At 39.5% G+C, this 21,080-nt stretch overlaps 1 protein-coding gene across 9 annotated transcripts in view; it reads left to right on the top strand.

Annotated features, from left to right (window-relative positions):
• Nucleotides 1-21,080, top strand: part of NLRP3 (NLR family pyrin domain containing 3) — a 57,108-nt gene that overhangs the window by 28,122 nt on the left and 7,906 nt on the right. For 6 of the 9 annotated variants that reach the window (XM_078067701.1, XM_036102014.2, XM_078067704.1 and 3 more), the window contains 3 exons: nucleotides 15,251-15,421; nucleotides 15,904-16,074; nucleotides 19,260-19,677. The exons of 1 other annotated variant lie outside the window; for it this stretch is intronic. In XM_078067701.1, coding sequence (XP_077923827.1) covers nucleotides 15,251-15,421; nucleotides 15,904-16,074; nucleotides 19,260-19,359 — 442 coding nt within the window. In that variant the 3' untranslated portion in view covers nucleotides 19,360-19,677. Of the gene's footprint in view, nucleotides 1-4,381; nucleotides 4,536-15,250; nucleotides 15,422-15,903; nucleotides 16,075-19,259; nucleotides 19,678-21,080 lie in introns of those variants that run through there. 2 more of the 9 variants (XR_013445905.1, XM_078067702.1) reach the window with 2 other exon arrangements.

Below are 21,080 nucleotides of genomic sequence, written 5' to 3'. Positions count from 1 at the left end.
AGATCCTTAGGGTAAATATCAAGGAGAGATATTGCTGCATCATGTAATTAAAGGATGTTTAGTTTTTCAAGAAGCCTCAAACTTGCTTTCTGAAGAGGGTGTAGACCATTCTGCATCCCCAACGCCATGAATGAGCACTCGTGTTGCTTCATATCCTCAGCAGCATTTGGCATTGTCAGTTTTCCATTGTGGCAATTGTAACGTGCATGTAGTCATATTTTGTTTTTAATTTGCATTTCTTTGATGACTTAGGATGTAGAGTGTCTTTTCATAAACTTACTAGTCATCTGTGTGTATTCTTTGGTAGGGTGTCTGTTAAGGTCTTTGGCCCATTTTTAAATCAGGTTGTTTATTTTCTTATTGGGTGTTAAGGGTTCTTTGTATATTCTGAATAGCAGTCCTTTATCATATATGTCTTTGGAAATATTTTCTCCCAGTATGGCTTGTCTTTTTATTCTCTTGACAGTATCTTAGAGAAGATAATTTTAACTTTAATAAAGTCCAACTTACCAATTATGTTTTTTCCTGCATCATGCCTTTGGGATTGTATCTTCTAGGAGTTTTATAATTTTGTGTTTTACATTTAGATCTGTTTTGAGTTAATTAAAAAATATTTTTGCATGTGAAGTGCATTAAGATCAGTGTCGAGTCATTTTTTTTTTTGCTTTTTTTTTTTTTTTTTTTTTTTTTGCGTGGATGTCTAGTTGTTCCAGCACCATTTGTTGAAAAGATTAACTTTGGTCCATTGTATTGTCCTTGCTCCTTTGTCAAAAATCAGTTGACTATGTAGGTCTATTTCTGAGCTTTTTATTCTGTTCTGTTGATCAGTTTGTCTGTTACTTTGCCAGTACCACACTGTTCTCATTATTGTTGCTTTATAGCAACTCTTGGAGTTCAGTAATGTCAGTGCTCTGAAATTGTTCTTTTCCTTCAATATTGTGTAGATTATTCTGGGTATTTTGCCTGTCCATATAGACTTCGGAATCAATTTGTATCTTAAAAACACTTGCTGGGATTTTGTTGAAATTGCATTAAATCTATAGATAAAATTGGGCAGACAGTCCATATTCATGGTTACAAGACTGAACAAGTCTTGACAACATTGAGTCTTCTAACCATGAACATGGACTGTCTGTCCATTTATTTGGTTTTTCTTTGATTTCTTTCATCAGAATTTTGTAGTTTTTTTTTTTTTATATGGATCTTTTATGTATCTTGTTAGGTACCCAGTATTTTGTCTTTTTGGGGTGCTGATATAAATAGTATTGTGTTTTATTTCAATTTCTACTTTTCATTGTTAATATATAGGAAAGTGATTAATTTTTGCATCTTAACCTCATATCCTGCAATCTTCCTCTAATCACTTTTCATCCTAAAAGTTTTTTAGTAAATTCTTTCAGATTTTCTATGTAAAAGATCATGCCATTTCCAAACAATTTTATTTATTCCTTTCTAATCTGTATACTTTTTATGGTTTTTCCTTTTGTTGTCTTATTGCATTAGCTAGGACTTCCAGTATGATGAATTAAAGGAGAGGGGACATCCTTGTCTTTTCCTGATTTAAGTGGGAAAGCTTTGAGTTCCTCACCACTATGTATGTTGTTAGCAGAAGATTTTTTTGTAGGTATTCTTTGTTAAATTGAGGAAGTTCCCTATTTCTAATTTGCTGAATACTCTGATCATGAATGAGTATTGGAATTTTGTCAAATGCTCTTCCTGATTCAAGATATCATCATGTGATTTCTCTTCTATAGTCTTTTGATGTGATGAGTTATATTAATTTATTTTTAAATGTTAAGTGATTTTCAAAGGTTGATTCGGTCTTGCATACCTGGGATAAATCCCATGTGGTTGTGGTGTATAATTCTTTTTAAACATTGTTGGATTCAATTTGGTAATATTTTGTTGAGATTCTTGCACCTACAGTATAAAAGGTATTTGTAATTTTCTTATCTTGTAATATCTTTGTCTGGTTTTGATATTAAGTTAATGTTGGCCTCATAGAATGAGTTTGAAAGTATTCCTTTTACTTCTTTCTTTTGAGAGAGATGTAGATAATTGGTAAAATTTCGTTCTTAAATATTTGTTAGAATTCACCAGTGAAATAATGTGTGTCTGGTGTTTATGTGTGTGTGTGTGTATTGTGTGTAAGTTTATTAATTATTGATTCAATTGCTTTAATAGATAAAAGCCTATTCAGATTGTCTATTTCTTCTTGTGTAAGTTTGACAGATTGTGTTCTTCAAGCATTAGTCCATTTTATCTAGCTTATTAACTTTGTGGGCAAAGGATTATTTATAGGATTCTTTTATTATCCTTTTAATATTCTTTGGATCTGTAGAGATTTTCCTTCTTTTATTTTCATATTAGTACTTTGTGTCCTCTTTTTTTTCTAGCCTTGCTAGAGGTTTGTCAATTTTATTATCCTTTTCAGTAAATCAGCTTTTGGATTCATTGATTTACTCTTTTAATTTGCTGTTTTTAATTTCATTGATTTCTGCTCTAATTTTATCATTATTTTCTCTGCTTACATTGGACTTAACTTGCTCTTCTTTTTCTAGTTTTCTAAGGTGGAACCTTAGATCTTTATTCCTTTCTCATATCTAATATCTAATATTTTCCAGTATATTATTTTCTAATACATGCTATAAATTTCCACCTAAACACTGCTTTTGCTGCATCTCACAAATCTTGATATGTTGTGTTTCCATTTTGATTTAGTTCAAAATATTTTTAAATCCCTTTTGAGATTTCTTCTCTGACCCATGTTTTATTTAGAAGTGTGTTGTTTAGTCTCCACATATTTTGGAATCTTCCAGCTATCTTTACATTATTTATTTCTAGTTTCATTCCATTGTGGTCTGATTCTATTTTTTAAACTTATTATTTTTTTAGGGGTGCCTGGGTGGCTCAGTTGGTTAAGCGTCTCCCTTCAGCTCCGGTCATGATCACAGGGTCCTGGGATGGAGCCCTGCATCGGGCTCTCTGCTCAGTGGGGAGCCTGCTTCTCCCTCTCCCTCTGCCTACTGCTCTGCCCACTCGTGCTCTCTCTCTCTGTTTCTGTCAAATGAGAGAGAGAGAGAGAGTGTGTGAGTGGAGGGGGGCAGAAGGAGAGAATCCCCAAGCAGACCACCCCCTGAACATGGAGCCAGATGCAGGGCTTGACCTCGTGACCCATGAGATCATGACTTGAGCCAAAAACCCAGAGTCAGATGTTTAACCGACTGAGCCACTCAGGTGCCTCTATTTTTTAAACTTGTTAAGGTATATTTTATGACCCAGAATGCAGTCTGTCTTGGTGAGTGGTACATGTGAATTTGAGAAGAATGTATATTTCTCTGCTGTTTGATGAAGTAGTCCATAGATATGAATTATATCCAGTTAACTGATGGTGTTGTTTAGTTCAACTATGTTCTTTTTTTCATAATTTTTATTTTTATTTTTTTTATATATTTTTTCTTTTTAAGTTTTTATTTTAATCCCAGTTAGTTAACATACCATGTTATATTAGTGTCAGGTGTACAATATACTGATTCAACAATTCCACACAACACCCAGTGTTCATCATGACAAGTGTACCCCTTAATCCCCATCACCTATTTCACCCATCCCCCCACATCCCCTCTGGTAACCATCAGTTTGTTCTCTATAATTAAGAGTCTGTTTCTTGATTAGTCTGTTTCTTGATTAGTCTCTTTCTCTTTTTTTCTCTTTGCTCATTTGTCTTGTTTCTTAAATTCCACATATGAGGGAAATCATATGGTATTTGTCTTTCTCTGACTGACTTATTTCACTTAGCATAATACATTCCAGCTCCATGCATGTCATTGCAAATGGCAAGATTTCATTATTTTTGATGGCTGAGCAATATTCCACTGTGTATATATACACCACATCTTTATCCATTCATCAGTCAATGTACACTTGGGCTCTTTCCATAGTTTGGCTATTGTTGATAATGCTTCTGTGAACATCAGGGTGCATGTGCCCCTTTAAATCTGTTTTTTTGTTTTTTGTTTTTGTTTTTGTTTTTTTTTAAATGGCTCCCAATCATAGTGCTGAAGTGCCATCTAACATTCCTTTTTTTTAAAATTAAATTTATTTATTTGTCAGAGAGAGAGAGAGAGAGCACAAGCAGGGAGAGTGGCAGGCAGAGGGAGAAGCAGGCTCCCCACTGAGCAAGGAGCCTGATGCGGGACTCGATTCCAGGGACCTGGGATCATGACCTGAGCCGAAGGCAGACGCTTAACTGACTGAGCCACCCAGGTGTCTCCAAATCTGTATTTTTGTATCCTTTGGGTAAATGCCTAGAAGTACAATTGCTGGGTTGTAGGGTAGTTCTATTTTTAACTTTTTGAGGAAACTCCATACTGTTTTCCAGAGTGGCTGCACCAGTTTGCATTCCTACCAGCAGCATAAGAGGGCTCCCCTTTCTCCACATCCTTGCCAACATCTGTTGATTCCTGTGTTTTTTAGCCATTCTGACAGGTGTGAGGTGGTATCTCATCGTGGTTTTGATTTGTAGTTCCCTGAAGGTGAGTAATATTGAACATCTTTTCATGTGTCTGTTGGCCAACTGGATGTCTTCTTTGGAAAAATGTCTATTCATGTCTTCTGCCCATTTTTTAACTGGGTTATTTGTTTTTTGGGTGTTGAGTTTGATAAGTTCTTAACAGATTTTGGATACTAACTCTTTATCAGATATATTATTTACAAATCTTCTCCCATTCTGTAGGTTGTCTTTTAGTTTTGTAGATGTTTCCTTCACTCTGCAGAAGATTTTTATCTTGATGAAATCCCAGTAGTTCATTTTGCCTTTGTTTCCCTGCCTCTGGAGATGTGTCTAGTAAGAAGTTGCTATGGCTGACGTCAAATAAGTTGCTGCCTGATTTCCTTTCTAGGATTTTGGTGGTTTCCTGCCTCACTTTTAGGTCTTTCATCCATTTTGAGTTTATCTTTGTGTGTGGTGTAAGAGAATGGTCCAGTTTCATTCTTCTGCATGTGGCTGTCCAATTTTCCCAACACCATTTGTTGAAGAGACTGTCTTTTTTCCATTGGACATTCTTTCCTGCTTTGTCGAAGATTAGTTGACCATAGAGGTGAGGGTCCATTTCTGTTCCATGGATCTATGTACTTGTTTTTGTGTGAGTATTGTACTGTCTTGATGACTACAGCTTTGTAATATATCTTGAAGTCCAGAATTGTGATGCTTCAAGCTTTGCTTTTCTTTCTCAGGATTGCTTTGTCTATTTGGAGTCTTTTCTGGTTCCATGCAAATTTTAAAATTGTTTGTTCTAGCTCTCTGAAGAACGCTGGTGTTATTTTGATGGGGTTGCATTAAATGTATAGATTGCTTTGGGTAGTATAGATATTTTAGCAATGTTTGTTCTTCCAATCCACTAGCATGGAATTTTTTCCCCATTTCTTTGTGTCCTCTTCAATTTCTTTTGTAAGTGTTCTATAGTTTTCAGAGTACAGATTTTTTACATCCTTGGTTAGGTTTATTCCTAGGTATCTTATTGTTTTTGGTGCAATTATAAATGGGATCAATTCCTTGATTTCTTTTTCTGCTACTTCATTATTGATGTATAGAAATGCAACAGACTTCTGTACATTGATCTTGTATACCGTGACTTCACTAAATTTGTGTATCAGTTCTAGCAATTTTTTGTGGAGTCTTATGATTTCTTCTTATTTTTATCATGAATTTATTACCATGCTGGTATATACAGATCTACAGATTTGGGCGTAATATTACATAGTATGCTTTACAGTAATTTATTTATGTTCTCACAGAATGATAAGCCTTTAGATGAATTTCTCCTTTCTTAATATTACAAGTGCTATGAAAAAACATATTTTGTATATATAACTTTATTTTTGTGTGGATATTTCTTTTGAGATGGATACCTATAAATGTAATTAATGAAGTAACAATTTTAGGCATTTTATATTTTGTTAGGTATGGCCAAATGTCCTGAACTTTAGGCCTCTATTTTTGGTTGCATTTTGCACTCCACCCCCCCCTCCATATTATGTAAGTGCCACACAGTGAGCATTTGCAAAATTCTTTAATTCTTTTTTTTTTTTTTTTTTTTTTTAGCATTTGGTGATCGTATTTTATTTTATTTTATTTTTTAATTTTTTTAAAATTCTTTAATTCTTATAACTTACTCTCCACCCTCATCCTTTGTCCCCTCTTGCCCTTTCTTTATTACTGCCTTGTTGATAATGGGACTTTCCAGGAAGATGATTAGCCCGTAAATAGAGGAAAATCCTAGATTGTCTTTACTTTCAGTTCCCTCTACCCCCTTGCTTCTTTTGCAAAACACCAGAGGAGTTTTCTAAAATGCAGATTTGAAAACATTGAGCTTTTTCTCAAAAAACTTCAAAAGGGGGCACCTGCGTGGCTCAGTCAATTAAGCGTCTGCCTTCAGATCAGGTCATGATCTCAGGGTCCTGGGATCGAGCCCCACATCGGGCTCCCTGCTCAGCGGGAAGCCTGCTTCTCCCTCTCCCACTCCCCCTGCTTGTGTTCCCTCTCTAGCTGTCTCTCTCTGTCAAATTAAAACACACACACACACACAAACTTCAAAAGTTCTTTGAAGTCAGAGTGTAGTTGCTGTGTCTTAGCATAGTACACAAAGCTGTCCCTGATCAGCTCTAGGTCATTGCTTCTGCCACACCCTTCACTCCATTCTGAGTCATATTGAATAAGTTTTTAGTCCTAAGAATGTGACCTCTTTTACTCTTCCTTCCCTTGCTTACCACTTTCCTTTTGCCTGGTATGCAAAATACTCTCCCGCCCTCATAGTCCATCTAGGAAGCTCCTTCTTATTTTTCAAGTAATTTCCCTGATTCTCAGCTTTTCCATTTAAAAAGAAGGACAAAACAATACCTAAATCTTGGTTTTGTAGTAATTCTATGAGATAATCCTATTTTAAGTCATTATTTCAGCCAACCATATAGTAAACACTCGATGAATATTAAATCTTCTTCCTCAATTTTCTTTGTGACACATTTTTATAACATAAGGTATATCATTAGTAAATAAATAAAAAAAAACCCACAATAATTTTTTTAAATTTTATTATGTTATGTCACCATACAATACATCATTAGTTTTTGATGTGGTGGTCCACGATCCACTGTTTTCGTATAACACCCAGTGCTCCATGCAGTACGTGCCCTCCTTAATACCCATCACCGGGCTAACCAATCCCCCCTCCCCTCTCCCCTCTAAAACCCTGTTTGTCTCTCAGAGTCCATAGTCTCTCATGGTTCATCTCTCCCTCAAATTTCACCCCCCCTCATTTTTCCCTTCCTTCTCCTAATGTCCTCCGTGCAATTCCTTATGTTCCACAAATAAGTGAAACCATATGATAACTGTCTGTCTCTGCTTGACTTATTTCACTTAGCATAATCTCCTCCAGTCCCATTCATGTGGATGTAAAAGTTGGGTATTCATCCTTTCTGATGGCTGAGTAATATTCCATTGTATATATGGACCACGTCTTCTTTATCCAGTCATCTGTTGAAGGGCAACTCGGCTCTTTCCACAGTTTGGCTATTGCGGACATTGCTGCTATGAACATTGGGGTGCATATGGCCCTTCTTTTCACTACATCTGTGTCTTCGGGGTAAATACCCAGTACTGCAATTGCTGGGTCATAAGGTATCTCTATTTTTAATTTTTTGAGGCACCTCCACACTGTTTTCCAAAGTGGCTGTACCAACTTGCATTCCCACCAACAGTGTAAGAGGGTTCCCCTTTCTCCACAACCTCTCCAACATTTGTTGTTTCTGGCCCTGTCCATTTTTGCCATTCTAACTGGTGGAAGGTGGTATCTCAATGTGGTTTTGATTTGAATTTCCCTGATGGCTAGTGATGATGAACATTTTTTCATGTGTCTGTTAGCCATTTGTATGTCTTCTTCAGAGAAGTGTGTTTTCATATCTTCTGCCCACTTTTTGACTTGATTGGGTGTTGAGTTTGAGAAGTTCTTTATAGAACTTGGATACCAGCCCTTTATCTGTAGTGTCATTTGCAAATATCTTCTCCCATTCTGTGGGTTGCCTCTTTGTTTTGTTGACTGTTTCCTTTGCTGTACAGTAGCTTTTTATCTTGATGAAGTCCCAAAAGTTCATTTTTGCTTTTGTTTCACTAGCTTTTGGAGATATATCTTGAAAGAAGTTGCTGTGGCCGATGTCAAAGAGGTTACTCCCTATGTTCTCCCCTAGGATTTTGATAGATTCCTGTCTCACATTGAGGTCTTTCATCCACTTTGAGTTTATATTTGTGTATGGTGTTAGAGAATGGTGGAGTTTCATTCTTCTGCATGTGGCTGTCCAATTTTCCCAGCACCATTTATTGAAGAGACTGTCTTTTTTCCATTGCATGTTTTTTCCTGCTTTGTCAAAGATTATTTGACCATAGAGTTGAGGGTCCATATCTGGGTTCTCTATTCTGTCCCATTGGTCTATATGTCTGTTTTTGTGCCAGTACCATGCTGTCTTGGTGATCACAGCTTTGTAATATAGCTTGAAATCGGGCAACGTGATGCCCCCAGCTTTGTTTTTCTTTGTCAACATTTCCTTGGCGATTCGGGGATTGTTTGTTCCAGCACTTTGAAAAATGTCATTGGGATTTTGATTGGGATGGCATTGAAGGTATAGATTGCTCTGGGTAGCATAGACATTTTAACAATGTTTATTCTTCTGATCCATGAGCATGGAATATTTTTCCATCTTTTTGTGTCTTCTTCAGTTTCTTTCATGAGGATTCTGTAGTTCCTAGAGTATAGATCCTTTACCTCTTTGGTTAGGTTTATTCCGAGGTATTTTATGGTTTTTGGTGCTATGGTAAATGGAATCATTTCTCTAATTTCTCTTTCTACAATTGCGTTGTTAGTGTATAAGAAAGCAACTGATTTCTGTGTATTGATTTTGTATCCTGCCACATTACTGCATTGCTGTATGCGTTCTAGTAATTTAGGGGTGGAGTCTTTTGGTTTTTCCACCTAAAGTATCATGTCATCTGCGAAAAGAGAGAGTTTGACTTCTTCTTTGCCAGTTTGAATACCTTTTATTTCTTTTTGTTGTCTGATTGCTGTTGCTAGGACTTCTAGTACTATGTTGAACAATAGTGGCAAGAGTGGGCATCCTTGACATGTTCCTGATCTTAAGGGAAAGGCTCTCAGCTTTTCCCCATTGAGGATGATATTCGCTGTGGGTTTTTCATAGATGGATTTTATGAGCTTGAGGAATGTTCCCTCTATCCCTATACTCTGAAGAGTTTTAATCAGGAAAGGATGTTGTATTTTGTCAAATGCTGGTTCTGCATCAATTGAGAGGACCATATGGTTCTTCTCTCTCCTCTTACTAATGTGTTCTATCACATTGATTGATTTGCAAATGTTGAACCACCCTTGCATCTCGGGGATAAATCCCACTTGGTCGTGGTGGATGATCCTTTTAATGTATTGTTGGATCCTATTAGGATTTTGTTGAGGATTTTGGGATCCATATTCATCAGGGATAACGGTCTGAACTTCTCCTTTTTGATGGGGTCTTTGTCTGGTTTGGGGATTAAGGTAATGCTGGCCTCATAGAATGAGTTTGGAAGTTTTCCTTCTCTTTCTATTTTTTGAAACAGCTTCAGTAGAATAGGTATTATTTCTTCTTTGAATGTTTGGTAGAATTCCCCAGGGAATCCATCAGGCCCTGGACTCTTGTTTTTTGGGAGGTTATGGATCACTGCTTCCATCTCGTCACTGGTTTTTGGCCTATTCAGGCTGTCAATTTCTTCCTTTTTCAGTCTTGGCAGCTTATAGGTTTCCAGGAAGGCCTCCATTTCATGCAGATTGCTCAGTTTATTGGCATATAGTTGTTGATAATAATTTCTAATAATTGTTTCTATTTCCTTGGTGTTAGTCATGATATCTCCCCTTTCATTCATAATTTTATTAATTTGGGTCCTTTCTCTTTTCTTTTGGATAAGTCTGGCCAGTGGTTTATCGATCTTAGTAATTCATTCAAAGAACCAACTTCTAGTTTCATTGATCTGATCTACTGTGTTTCTGGTTTCTAGTTCATTGATTTCTGCTCTAATTTTAATTATTTCTCTTCTAATGCATGGCTTAGGCATCATTTGTTGCTTTTTCTTTAGTTCTTTAAGGTGTAGAGTTAGTTGGTGAATTCGGGATTTTTTTATTTTTTTGAGTGAGGCTTGGATGGCTATGTATTTCCCCTTAGGACCGCCTTTGCAGTATCCCATAGGTTTTGGACCAATGTATTTTCGTTCTCATTGATTTCCATGAATTGTTTAAGTTCTTCTTTGATATCCTGGTTGACCCAAACATTCTGGAGCAGAGTGGTCTTTAGCTTCCAAGTGTTTGAATTTCTGCCAAATTTTTTCTTGTGATTGAGTTCCAGTTTTAAAGCATTGTGGTCTGAGAATATGCAGGGAATAATCTCAATCTTTTGGTATCGGTTGAGACCTGATTTGTGACCCAGTATGTGGTCTATTCTGGAGAAAGTTCCATGTGCGCTCGAGAAGAATGACTATTCTGTTGTTTTAGGGTGGAATGTTCTGTAAATATCGATGAGGTCCATCTGGTCCAGTGTATCATTCAAAGCTCTTGTTTCCCTGTTGATTTTCTGCTTAGATGATCTGTCCATTGCTGAGAGTGGAGTATTGAGGTCTCCTACAATTAACGTATTGTTATTAATACGACTCTTTATTTTGGTTAACAGTTGGCTTATGTAGATGGCTGCTCCCATGTTGGGGGCATAGATATTTACAATTGTTAGATCTTCTTGTTGGACAGACTTTTTCAGAATGATATAGTGTCCTTCTGTGTTTCTTATTACAGACTTTAGTTGGAAATCTAATTTGTCTGATATAAGAATTGTTACCCCAGCTTTCTTTTGAGGTCTGCTGGCATGGAAGATGGATCTCCATCCCTTCACTTTCAGTCTGGATGTATCTTTAGGTTCAAAATGAGTCTCTTGTAGGCAGCATATGGATGGGTCCTTTCTTTTTATCCAATCTGCAACCTTGTGCCGTTTTATGGGAGCATTTAGGCCATTCACGTTGAGAGTGATTATTGAAAGATATGAATTAATTGTCATCATGTTTCCTGTGAAGACGTTGTTTTTATAGATTGTCCCTGTAAATTTCTGTTGTATCTCACTCTTGGGGTCTTTCTCCTTTTATTGAACCCCCCTTCATATTTCTTGCAGGGCCAGCTTAGTGGTCACATATTCTTTCAGTTTCTGCTGGTCGTGGAAGCTCTGCATCTCTCCATCCATTCTAAATGACAGCCTTGCCAGATAAAGTATTTTTCGCTGCCCGTTCTTCTCATTAGTACCCTGAATATGTCTTGCCAGGCCTCTCTGGCTTGCCAGGTCTCTGTGGATAGGTCTGACGTTATTCTGATGTTCCTCCCTTTGTACGTAAGGAATCTCTTCCCCCAACTGCCCTTAAGATGGTTTCCTTGGTTCTAAGATTTGCAAGTTTTACTACTACATTTCGGGGTGTTGGCCTGTTTTCCTTTATCTTGGGAGGGGTCCTCTCTATCTCTAGGATGCGAATGTTTGTTTCATTCCCTAGATTAGGGAAGTTCTCAGCTACGATTTGCTCAAATATATCTTCTAGTCCTCTCTCTCTCTCCACTCCCTCCAGGATTCCAATTATTCTGACATTGGAACGCTTCATGGTGTCACTTATTTCTCTGATTCTATTTTCATGGATTCTGAGTTGTTTTTCCCTAGCCTCCTCTTTTCCCTTTTTATCTATTATATTGTCTTCCAGGTCGCTTATTCGTTCTTCTGTCTCACTTACCCTAGCTGTTAGATTATCTAGATTGGATTGGATCTCATTGATAGCATTTTTAAGTTCTGGCAATTCAGCTTTCATTTTTGCCCTTAGAGACTCTATGTTGCCATTAATTGATTTCTCCATTCTAGCCATTGTCTTCACAGTTGCTAGCCTGAATTCCATCTCCGACATCTTGGTTATATCTGCATCCATTTGTAAATCTGCAGCATAAGTCATAATCTCTGAGTCTTTTCTATTTTGGGGGCTCCTCCTCCTAGTCATTCTGTTGATGGGTGTTTGAGGGAATTTATAGAGTCCAAATTATTGACCAGAATTCAAGCAAGATGCACCTGTTTTCTAGGGACCTTAGGGTTGCTGCCCTCTTGTTTTCCCAGCCTGTCTTCTGGGGGAGGGGCCTGCTGCACTGTTACTCATGCAACCCTGTTTGGGCGGAGTTGCCCTGCCCCCCTGTGGTGGGGGATGGGCTCAGCAGGGATCAGTTTTGGGGGCTTTTGTTCTCTGGCGGCTTTACCTGTCTCTTCTGTGAGTCAGAGCAGAAGAGACCATTTCCAGCCCTCTGCCTCAGAGCAGAAAGACCACAGTCTGTTCTTCAGTGAGCTCTCCAGGCCACACTTCCTCTGTTTCTGTCCGTGCTGCTATAAACTGCAGTGTCCTGGGTTGTGCGCCCTTCCGCAGCGCTCCCAGTCCTGCCTCCAGGTCGGAGCGCGTCTCTGCCCTTTGTGCTTCTAAAACCGCCAGCTGCTCCCAGTCCCATGAGTGACCCCACCGCTCCGGGTTTCCGCCCTGGGGGCTGCCCTAAAGTCCTTTCCCCACAGCTACCGGTCTGCCAGTCTGTGCCCCGACCCCAGCGCGCGAGGCTGTTGCTCACCGGCGGTGTAGGATCCCCACGGACAGGCTCCCTCTCGCTGCTGTTTATCTTCTGATATCTGCCCCATGGAATCAGGGCTCCCTGCTTCATATCTCAAAACCAACCGCCTGCGATATTCTGTTTGTAGAGATCCAGATCTTCTTACATCTCAGGCTGGTTTCATGGGTGCTCAGAGTGGTCTGGTAGATATCCAGCTCAATTCTGGGGACCAGTTGAAATAGGGTCTCCTACTCCTCTGCCATCTTTCCTTCTGACACAATAATTTAACAATATAGTACATGGCAAGATATCTGCTCAGTGAATGTAGAACTGGGTAAATGGATTGGTTGAGACCAAGATGTGTGATCTTGGTTACATCCCTCTAATCAAGTGGATTGGCTGGTAGAACTTGGTTGTTTGATTGCCTAAACATTTCATTATGCACTCAATGCACCCATCACTCAGTCTCAATGGTAATTAAGTTTGATAATTGAGATGTGACTTATTCTTAACAAAACCACCTTGTGCTTGTAAGTGCTGCCATTTCATGCTGCCTTGCTAGTAAAACATCTGTTCATAATCCCTCTAGTCCTTTTCGGGAAATGATGGCAAAGCTTGCCATTTTGTAACTCACAAAATATTTTTTTTTTCCTTTCCTTTTGGATGACTATCTTCAATCTTCTGGAATGGTCTTCATCTTTGCTGTTCTTCATCTTCATCTAGTCTGTTCAGGCTGCTGCAACAAAAATACTATCGTCTGGGTGACTCAAACGACAAACATGTCTCATAGTTCTGGAGGCTGGAAGCCCAAGATCAAGGTGCCTTAGATCACCTGGTTTTGGGCTTTCCAACAGCCACCTTCTTGTTGTGTCCTCACATGGCAATAGGGACAAGGGAAGTCTTTGGGGTCTGTTTTATCAGGGCACTAATTCTATCATGAAGACTCCACCCTCCAGATCTAATTACCTCTTAATGGCTGCACCTCCTACCAGCACAATGCTAGTTAAGATTTCAACATATGATTTCAAGACAACACAAACAGCTAATAACAGCTAATAATCTTGCAAATACCTTCTGCATGTTAATTAAGGACCATCTAATGAGATTATGCTCAGCTAGAAATAAAGTTCTTACTAGAAGCCTTGCCTTGTTTTTTTTACTCATCCATCTTGGGCTTTATTCCCCTGTTTGTCTTGCATATTCAATTTTTTTTATTATGATTCATCCTTGACTGGTGAGATGGAAACCAGTAGGTAGATAAGTATTTGTGTTTCTTTTGATCACCTGCTGGTGCTACTTTCTATGTTTCTATTTTTCCTGATTCTAAGACATCTCGGAGCTTAAAAACATGTCATTGTTTAGGATTCTGGCAGGAAGGAATGTGATTGCATGAGATGTTGTTAAGTCAAGGTTTTGTTGAAGACCTAGCATATGTGGCTTTCTGTGTACTGTATTCCCCACTCTGAGCTTCTATGCTAGAGGAATGCAGCTCTCTACCCCAAAGCCCTCATGCTTCTGTTGGGTAAGAGAATATATTCAACTTGACCCAAGTGCAGCACACCAAACATCTTAGTCCCACTGAGTATAATGCAAATCTAGAGCTCTATGCTCTGAGAGCCCCCTTCCAGTGCAGAAGGAAGAGTGATATGGATAGAAGGGCCACAGAGGAGAGATGGCCCTATAAGGCTTAAGTCCAGGTCCCTCCCCACTCAACACTTGCTCTTTGACCTTAAGAGAAACACAGGATTTGATAAACCTCAGATTTCTAACCTGCAAAAGATACATAATAGTTACAGCTGCACTACCACCTTGCTCAGTTAATGTGAGAATCCAGTAAGGCAAGTCTTTGCAGTGTTGTCGGAATTATTAGTGAAGTATAATCTGGGATGTATTTCTGGAAGATGTGGTGTTAGGAAGCATGCGTGACACTGCTCCACAGAGAGCCTGCTTCTCCCTCTCCCACTCCCCCTGCTTGTGTTCCCTCTCTCGCTGTGTCTCTCTCTGTCAAATAAATAAAGTCTTAAAAAAAAAAAAGCAGCATGGATGGCAGAGGGAATATGTGTAAGAAGGAAGAAGAATGTGGAAGGAGTCTGGATCAGTTTGCTTTTGCTCTGTCTCTTCCACCAGTCCCAGCAAAGCATCTGCTCTGATGACTATTCATCTCTCTTATGGGTCCAGAGACAAGGAGTCATGCTCTCCTCAGATAGTATCCAAGATGCTGGCTCCTGACCTTGAAGGAGAAGGATGCAGCTGTTTTTTTTTTTTTTCCTAAGACTTCATTTATTTGAGAGAGAGAGAGAGGGAGAGAACCAGCTTGGGCTGGGGGGCAGAGAGAGGGAGAATCAGACTCCTCACTGAGCCCCTAGGGAGCCCGACGTGGGGCTCGATCACAGGACCCTGGGACCACAACCTAAGCCAAAGGCAGACATTTCACCAACTGAGCCACCCAAGCACCCCAAGGATGCACTTTTTAGATAAGATGAGATTCCCATGCTAAGATAGCTGTGCAATGTTCAAGAAAGGCTGAACATGGAGGCCTCGTTTCCTTGTTCCTTCTCCAGGTTGATGAATTCTGGCCTTACATCAGGTTGCTGTCCAGCTCTGTCCTCAGTGCTCAGCACTAACCAGAAGCTCACACACCTTTACCTACGGGGCAATGCTCTTGGAGACACGGGGGTGAAGCTGCTCTGTGAGGGCCTCTTGCACCCCAACTGCAAGCTTCAGATATTGGAGTAAGTCCCTTAGCTAATTACAATGAGGGGGATACATGGTGGCTAAGGTGGGGGAAATGATGATGGGATGATTTTTATCTGAGAAGGGATGGTGTTCTGCTAAGGTTTGGTTTATTACAGGATCATGGGACTTGGAGGGGTTCTACTTCTTGGTGGTGTAAAGGTAAATACTGGATTTCCTTTCACCACAAAAGAATAGGGTGATATGGCACTTGTGTTTTAGGGAAATTTGGAGAGAGGCATAGAATTTGGGAAAAATCAATTCACAAACTACTATTACTAATTTGATCTGCACAATCCAGTAGACTGGAAAAAAATACTTTCATCTGAAAAGGGGAGAAGAATAACCATGGGCACATACAGTTGTTCTAAATTCATTAATCCTGTGCTTTTTGTGCATTTGAAACATTGCAGCCTGAGATCTGGGGGAACTGGGGGATAGTTAAGGGGGCATTTTCTTTAAATCACCCTCTTTCTTGCAGATTAGATGGCTGTGGCCTCACCTCACACTGTTGCTGGGATCTTTCCACACTTCTGACCTCCAACAAGAGCCTGCGGGAGCTGAGCCTGGGTAGTAATGACCTGGGTGATCTAGGGGTCATGCTGCTCTGTGAAGTGCTAAAACAGCAGGGCTGCCTCCTAAAAAGCCTGAAGTAAGTGTGCTCTGCACAGATTTACATGGTAGGGTTCAGAGAACTAAGGACAAGTTGACCAGTTGTCAAAACCCAGGTGGCTTCATTTGTATTCAGCCTGAGGTTGGGCAGACTTTCTTATGAGTCACAAACCACATATTTAAATTCATCCAGACAGTTAGAATAATTAAGGTTCAGTTGGGTGTGAAAAGAATTTCCATTCATATTCCCGAAAGAAACCCAAGTCCCAATGAAAGTGGCCAAATAGAAGTAGATGGCCCTGCAAGGGACCATACGTACTTTGTAGACCTAGAGCAGCCCATGGTTCCTCTTAGCCGCAAAGGTCTTTGCACAGTGGGGTGTTCTTAGGATTTCTAAATGGGAAAAGAGAGTTCCAGAAGCATCAAGATTAGAAATTCCATAAGCCAGCTTGTGTGCATTGTGTTGAGTTTCATTATTAGTGATATCCCCTGGTATTCATTACCTTTCCAGTAAGAGCTTCCCAATGAGTCCTGTACCTTTGTCAGCCCTGAAAATCATTCTCCACAAAAGAACTTTCCCTCACTTGGCTTTAGGGGCCACACCTTCTCCACACTGGATTTTCTTCTCCTTCATTTGCTATTTCTGCTCAGTCTCCTTTGTGGATTCTTTTTATCATCCTGACTTGCACATGCTGAATCCCCTGGACTCAATCATTGAGCTAATTTTTCTTCTCTATACTTTATCCTGTGTTGACAGCATCCAGTGTTCTGGCTTTACCATATATATGCTGTGCCAGCCAATTTATACCTGCATAAATTCCATGTCCAAATGCTAGTCTGACCTTTCCATTTGTATGTTTAATAAATGTGCTAAATTTTACATGTCCAAATCCAAACCTGTATTACCCCCTCTGCCTAAAATCTGCTTCTTCCTCATCTTTGTCAGTGGTTGCTTAGTGAGATTTGCTCAGGCCAAAAACAACAAAAAAACACTCTAAATCATCTTTGACACCTATTTTTTCTTATGCACACGTCCAACTTGTTGGCATTTCTTGTTAGCTCTGCTTCCATAACATGCCTGCTTGTTGACCTCTTCCTGACTTCTGGCTTCATGACTCCTACCCTGGTTCAAAACCACCGTTCCGTCTTGTCTGGATTGTTCTGGTGGCATCTGCCAGGCAACTCTGCATCTATTATTATCCTGACCATGGCAGATGGAAGTTGTAGCTAAAACAGGAGCAAGTGATCATATCATTCCTACCCTCATGCTCTAGTGATTTCCTATTGCATTCAAAGTAAGATCCACAAACCCATGGCAGTGCCTGAGGCTGCCTGTGGTCTGGCCCCTGCTGCTTCTGCAAATTCATTGTCTCCTAATCCATGTTCCTTATGCTCCACACACACTGATCTTCTTGCAGTTTTGCAAAAATACGGTCACCTCCACAACTTGGCATTTCCTGTTCCCTCTGCCTGGACCTCTCTCCCCTTTGATAGTCATGTGTCTTGTTCCCATGTATCCTTAATCCTCTGCTTAGAGGTCTTCTTCTGTGTGTCTGTCTCTGACCATCCTACTGAAAATAGCAGTTTAGCATATTTGCCCCCCTTTTCTGCTTATTTTACACCATAGTGTGATCATCATCATACATATCTGCTATATCACTTTCTTGTTTATTTATTATCTATATCTTACCCAAATAATATAAATTCTATTAGTCCTGGGGCTTCTGTTCTAGTTCATGACCTCAAGGCTGAGAACCGGCTAGAATGCAGGTTTGAATAAACAGAATTTTGCATCCTTATGCAGACACAGTAGAGCACCGGTGCTGCAGGAAAAGCCAACATTCTCAGAGTGAAGAGAAATAGAAGGACAAAGGCAAGGGTAGGCCAGGATGAAGCTGAGACATTACTGTATGTGGAGTCCCTGACCCAGCCCTGAGGGACGCTCTGCAGATGAGGGACAGGCTTCAAACAGACTGAGGAACCTCTGGATGCAATCCACCTGTCTCATTAGCTCAGGGTGCCTTAAGCAACAGACATTTATTGCTCACAGATTTGAATATGGGAAGTCTAACATCACAGTGCCAACTGATTCAGGTTCTGGTGAGAGCTTTCGTCCAGGCTTGCAGATGGCTGCCTTCTTCCCGTGTCCCTACATGGAAGAGAGAGACAGAGGTGTGAGACAGTGTGTGCCCTGGCATCTCTTACCATAAGGGCACTGATCCCATCGTGATGACCCACCCCCGTGACCTCATTTAACCCTAATTATATCCCAAATGCTCCATTTCAAATACCATTACATGGAGGATTAGGGCTTCAATGCATGGATTTTGAAGAAACACAAACATTCAATCCATAACACAACCAAATCAAGATTGTTAAAAATGGTGCAGGACAAATGGTATGATTTCTTAGCTAAGTTGCAAGGGAAACTTAAGAAAAAAAAGAGACAAGAGGGAAGAAATTATATATCAAAGAAGACTTGACAGGCATACAAACAGTTGCAATGTGTAAACTTTATATGGCTTCTGATTAAATAAACCTCATATAAAAAATGTATCAGCCTGTTGAGGAAATTTAAACACTGGACATATGTTGATATTAAGGAATCACTGTTAACTTTTTTAGGTGTGATAATGGCATTGTGGTTGTGTTTATAGATGCATGCAATGCTGTGTTTGTAATAATCCATTGATGTGAAGAGTAGGTGGGTGATAGACGAAACGAGATTGGCCATGAGTTATTTTTTTAATTTATTTTTTTAAAAGATTTTATTTATTTGAGAGAGAAAGATTGAAAGAATGAGCAAGAACAAGAGAGCATGAGCAGGGGAGGGGGGCAGAGGGAGAGGGAGAAGCAGATTCCCTGCTGAGCAGGGAGCCTGATGACATGGGACTCGATCCCAGGACCCTGGGATCATGACCTGAGCTGAAGGCAGACGCTTAACTGACTGAGCCACGCAGGTGTCCCTGGGCATGGGTTATTAATTGTCAAATTTGGGTAATAGGCATAGGGATTGATTACCATTCTCTCTAAATTTACATGTTAAAACATTTCCAAACTTGAAGGTTGAAAATATAACAGAAAAACATTAGGCATGAAGTGTAGCATTGGAGAGCTTAGAAGTGTGTTAGATTAAGGGAAGTAAGGAGGTGAGATTTTTAAAGCAAAAACGCTGAGAGTGTTCTTTGAAGAATATAACATAAGGCTGTCAATTTGCTCTTACAGGTTGTGTGAAATGTATTTCAATTATGATACAAAATGTGCATTAGAAACACTTCAAGAAGAAAAGCCTGAGTTGACCATTGTCTTTGAGCCTTTTTGGTAGTGATAGACATGGGCTGCCAGATGCCAGCATTTTGGCTCCCTGCCATCCAGGTGTGGACAAGTGGGAGTGAGCACTCCTCCATTCAGGGTGAAGACCATCACTCCACGATGCCTCTGGTCCAGGGTGGGACAGCGAAATCTTGCTGATGGTGCATTTTACAGAGAATGTGAGCATCTACTTTACCCATGGCTTGAAGACACCAGGACAATGAAATCATCCAAATGAGGTGGTTCTCATTATAGAACCTCAGTCAGAGGATATGTTCCTTTTGGTGACCTCATATAACTAACTCATTTAATAAAGCACTTTTTCTGTGTTTCTTTTTCTCTTCTTACTCTCCCTCAGTCTCCTTTCCCTCATATCTTTTTTTACGCATCTTTGTTCTGTTTACTTTAACCCATATCACCATTATCACCCACTCCTATCTTTCTGACTATAATAGAACTAGTAAACTATATATTATGTTGCAGTTTTGTAGCAGCAACTTATTTATTTTTAATTTTTGTAACAGTTCTATTTTCTAATAAAATAATTCGTGTTTATTGTAGCTGGTTGAAAATTCAGAAAATTTAAAACTTTTTGTATTTATTGATCTAAATTGTTTCTTTCCCTTAATTTTATTTATTTTATTTTTTAAATTATTTATTATTATTATTATGTTCAATTAGCCAGCATATAATACATCATTACTTTTCAATGTAGTGTTCAAAGATTCATTAGTTGCGTATAACACACAGTGCTCATCACAACACGTGCCCTCCTTAATGTCCATCACCCGGGTACCCCATCCCCCCACCCCCCTCCCCTCTGGAACTCTCAGTTTGTTTCCCGGAGTCCAGAGTCTCTCATGGTTCGACTTCTTCTCTGATTTCTTCCAATTCAGTTTTCCCTCCCTTCCCCTGTGGTCCTCCACGCTATTCCTTATGTTCCACATATGAGTGAAACCATATGATAATTGTCTTTCTCTGATTGACTTATTTCACTTAGCATAATCCCCTCCAGTCCCATCCATGTTGATGTAAAAGTTGGGTATTCATCCTTTCTGATGACTGAGTAATATTCCATTGTATATATGAACCACATCTTCTTTATCCATTCATCTGTTGAAGGGCATCTTGACTCCTTCCATAGTTTGGCTATTGTGGATATTGCTGCTATAAACATTGGGATGCATGCGCCCCTTCTTTTCCCTATCTGTATCTTTGGGGTAAATACCCAGTAGTGCAATTGCTGGGTCATAGGGTAGCTCTATTTTCAACTTTTTGAGGCACCTGCATACTGTTTTCCAGAGTGGCTGCACCAGCTTGCATTCCCACCAACAGTGTAAGAGGGTTCCCCTTTCTTCACAACCTCTCCAACATTTGTTGTTTCTTGCCTTGTCAATTTCTGCCATTCTAACTGGTGTAAGGTGGTATCTCAGTGTGGTTTTGATTTGAATTTCCCTGATGGCTAATGATGAACATTTTTTTCATGTGTCTGTTAGCCATTTGTATGTCTTCTTCAGAGAAGTGTCTGTTCATGTCTTGTTCCCATTTTTTGACTTGATTATTTGTTTTTTGGGTGTTGAGTTTGAGAAGTTCTTTATAGATCTTGGATACCAGCCCTTTACCTGTAGTGTCCTTTGCAAATATCTTCTCCCATTCTGTGGGTTGCCTCTTTGTTTTGTTGACTGTTTCCTTTGCTGTGCAGAAGCTTCTTATCTTGATGAAGCCCCAAAAGTT

This window comes from Halichoerus grypus, chromosome 2 (genome assembly GCF_964656455.1).
Source record: "Halichoerus grypus chromosome 2, mHalGry1.hap1.1, whole genome shotgun sequence".
Taxonomy (NCBI): domain Eukaryota; kingdom Metazoa; phylum Chordata; class Mammalia; order Carnivora; family Phocidae; genus Halichoerus; species Halichoerus grypus.
This window is presented reverse-complemented; position numbering and strand designations above follow the sequence as displayed.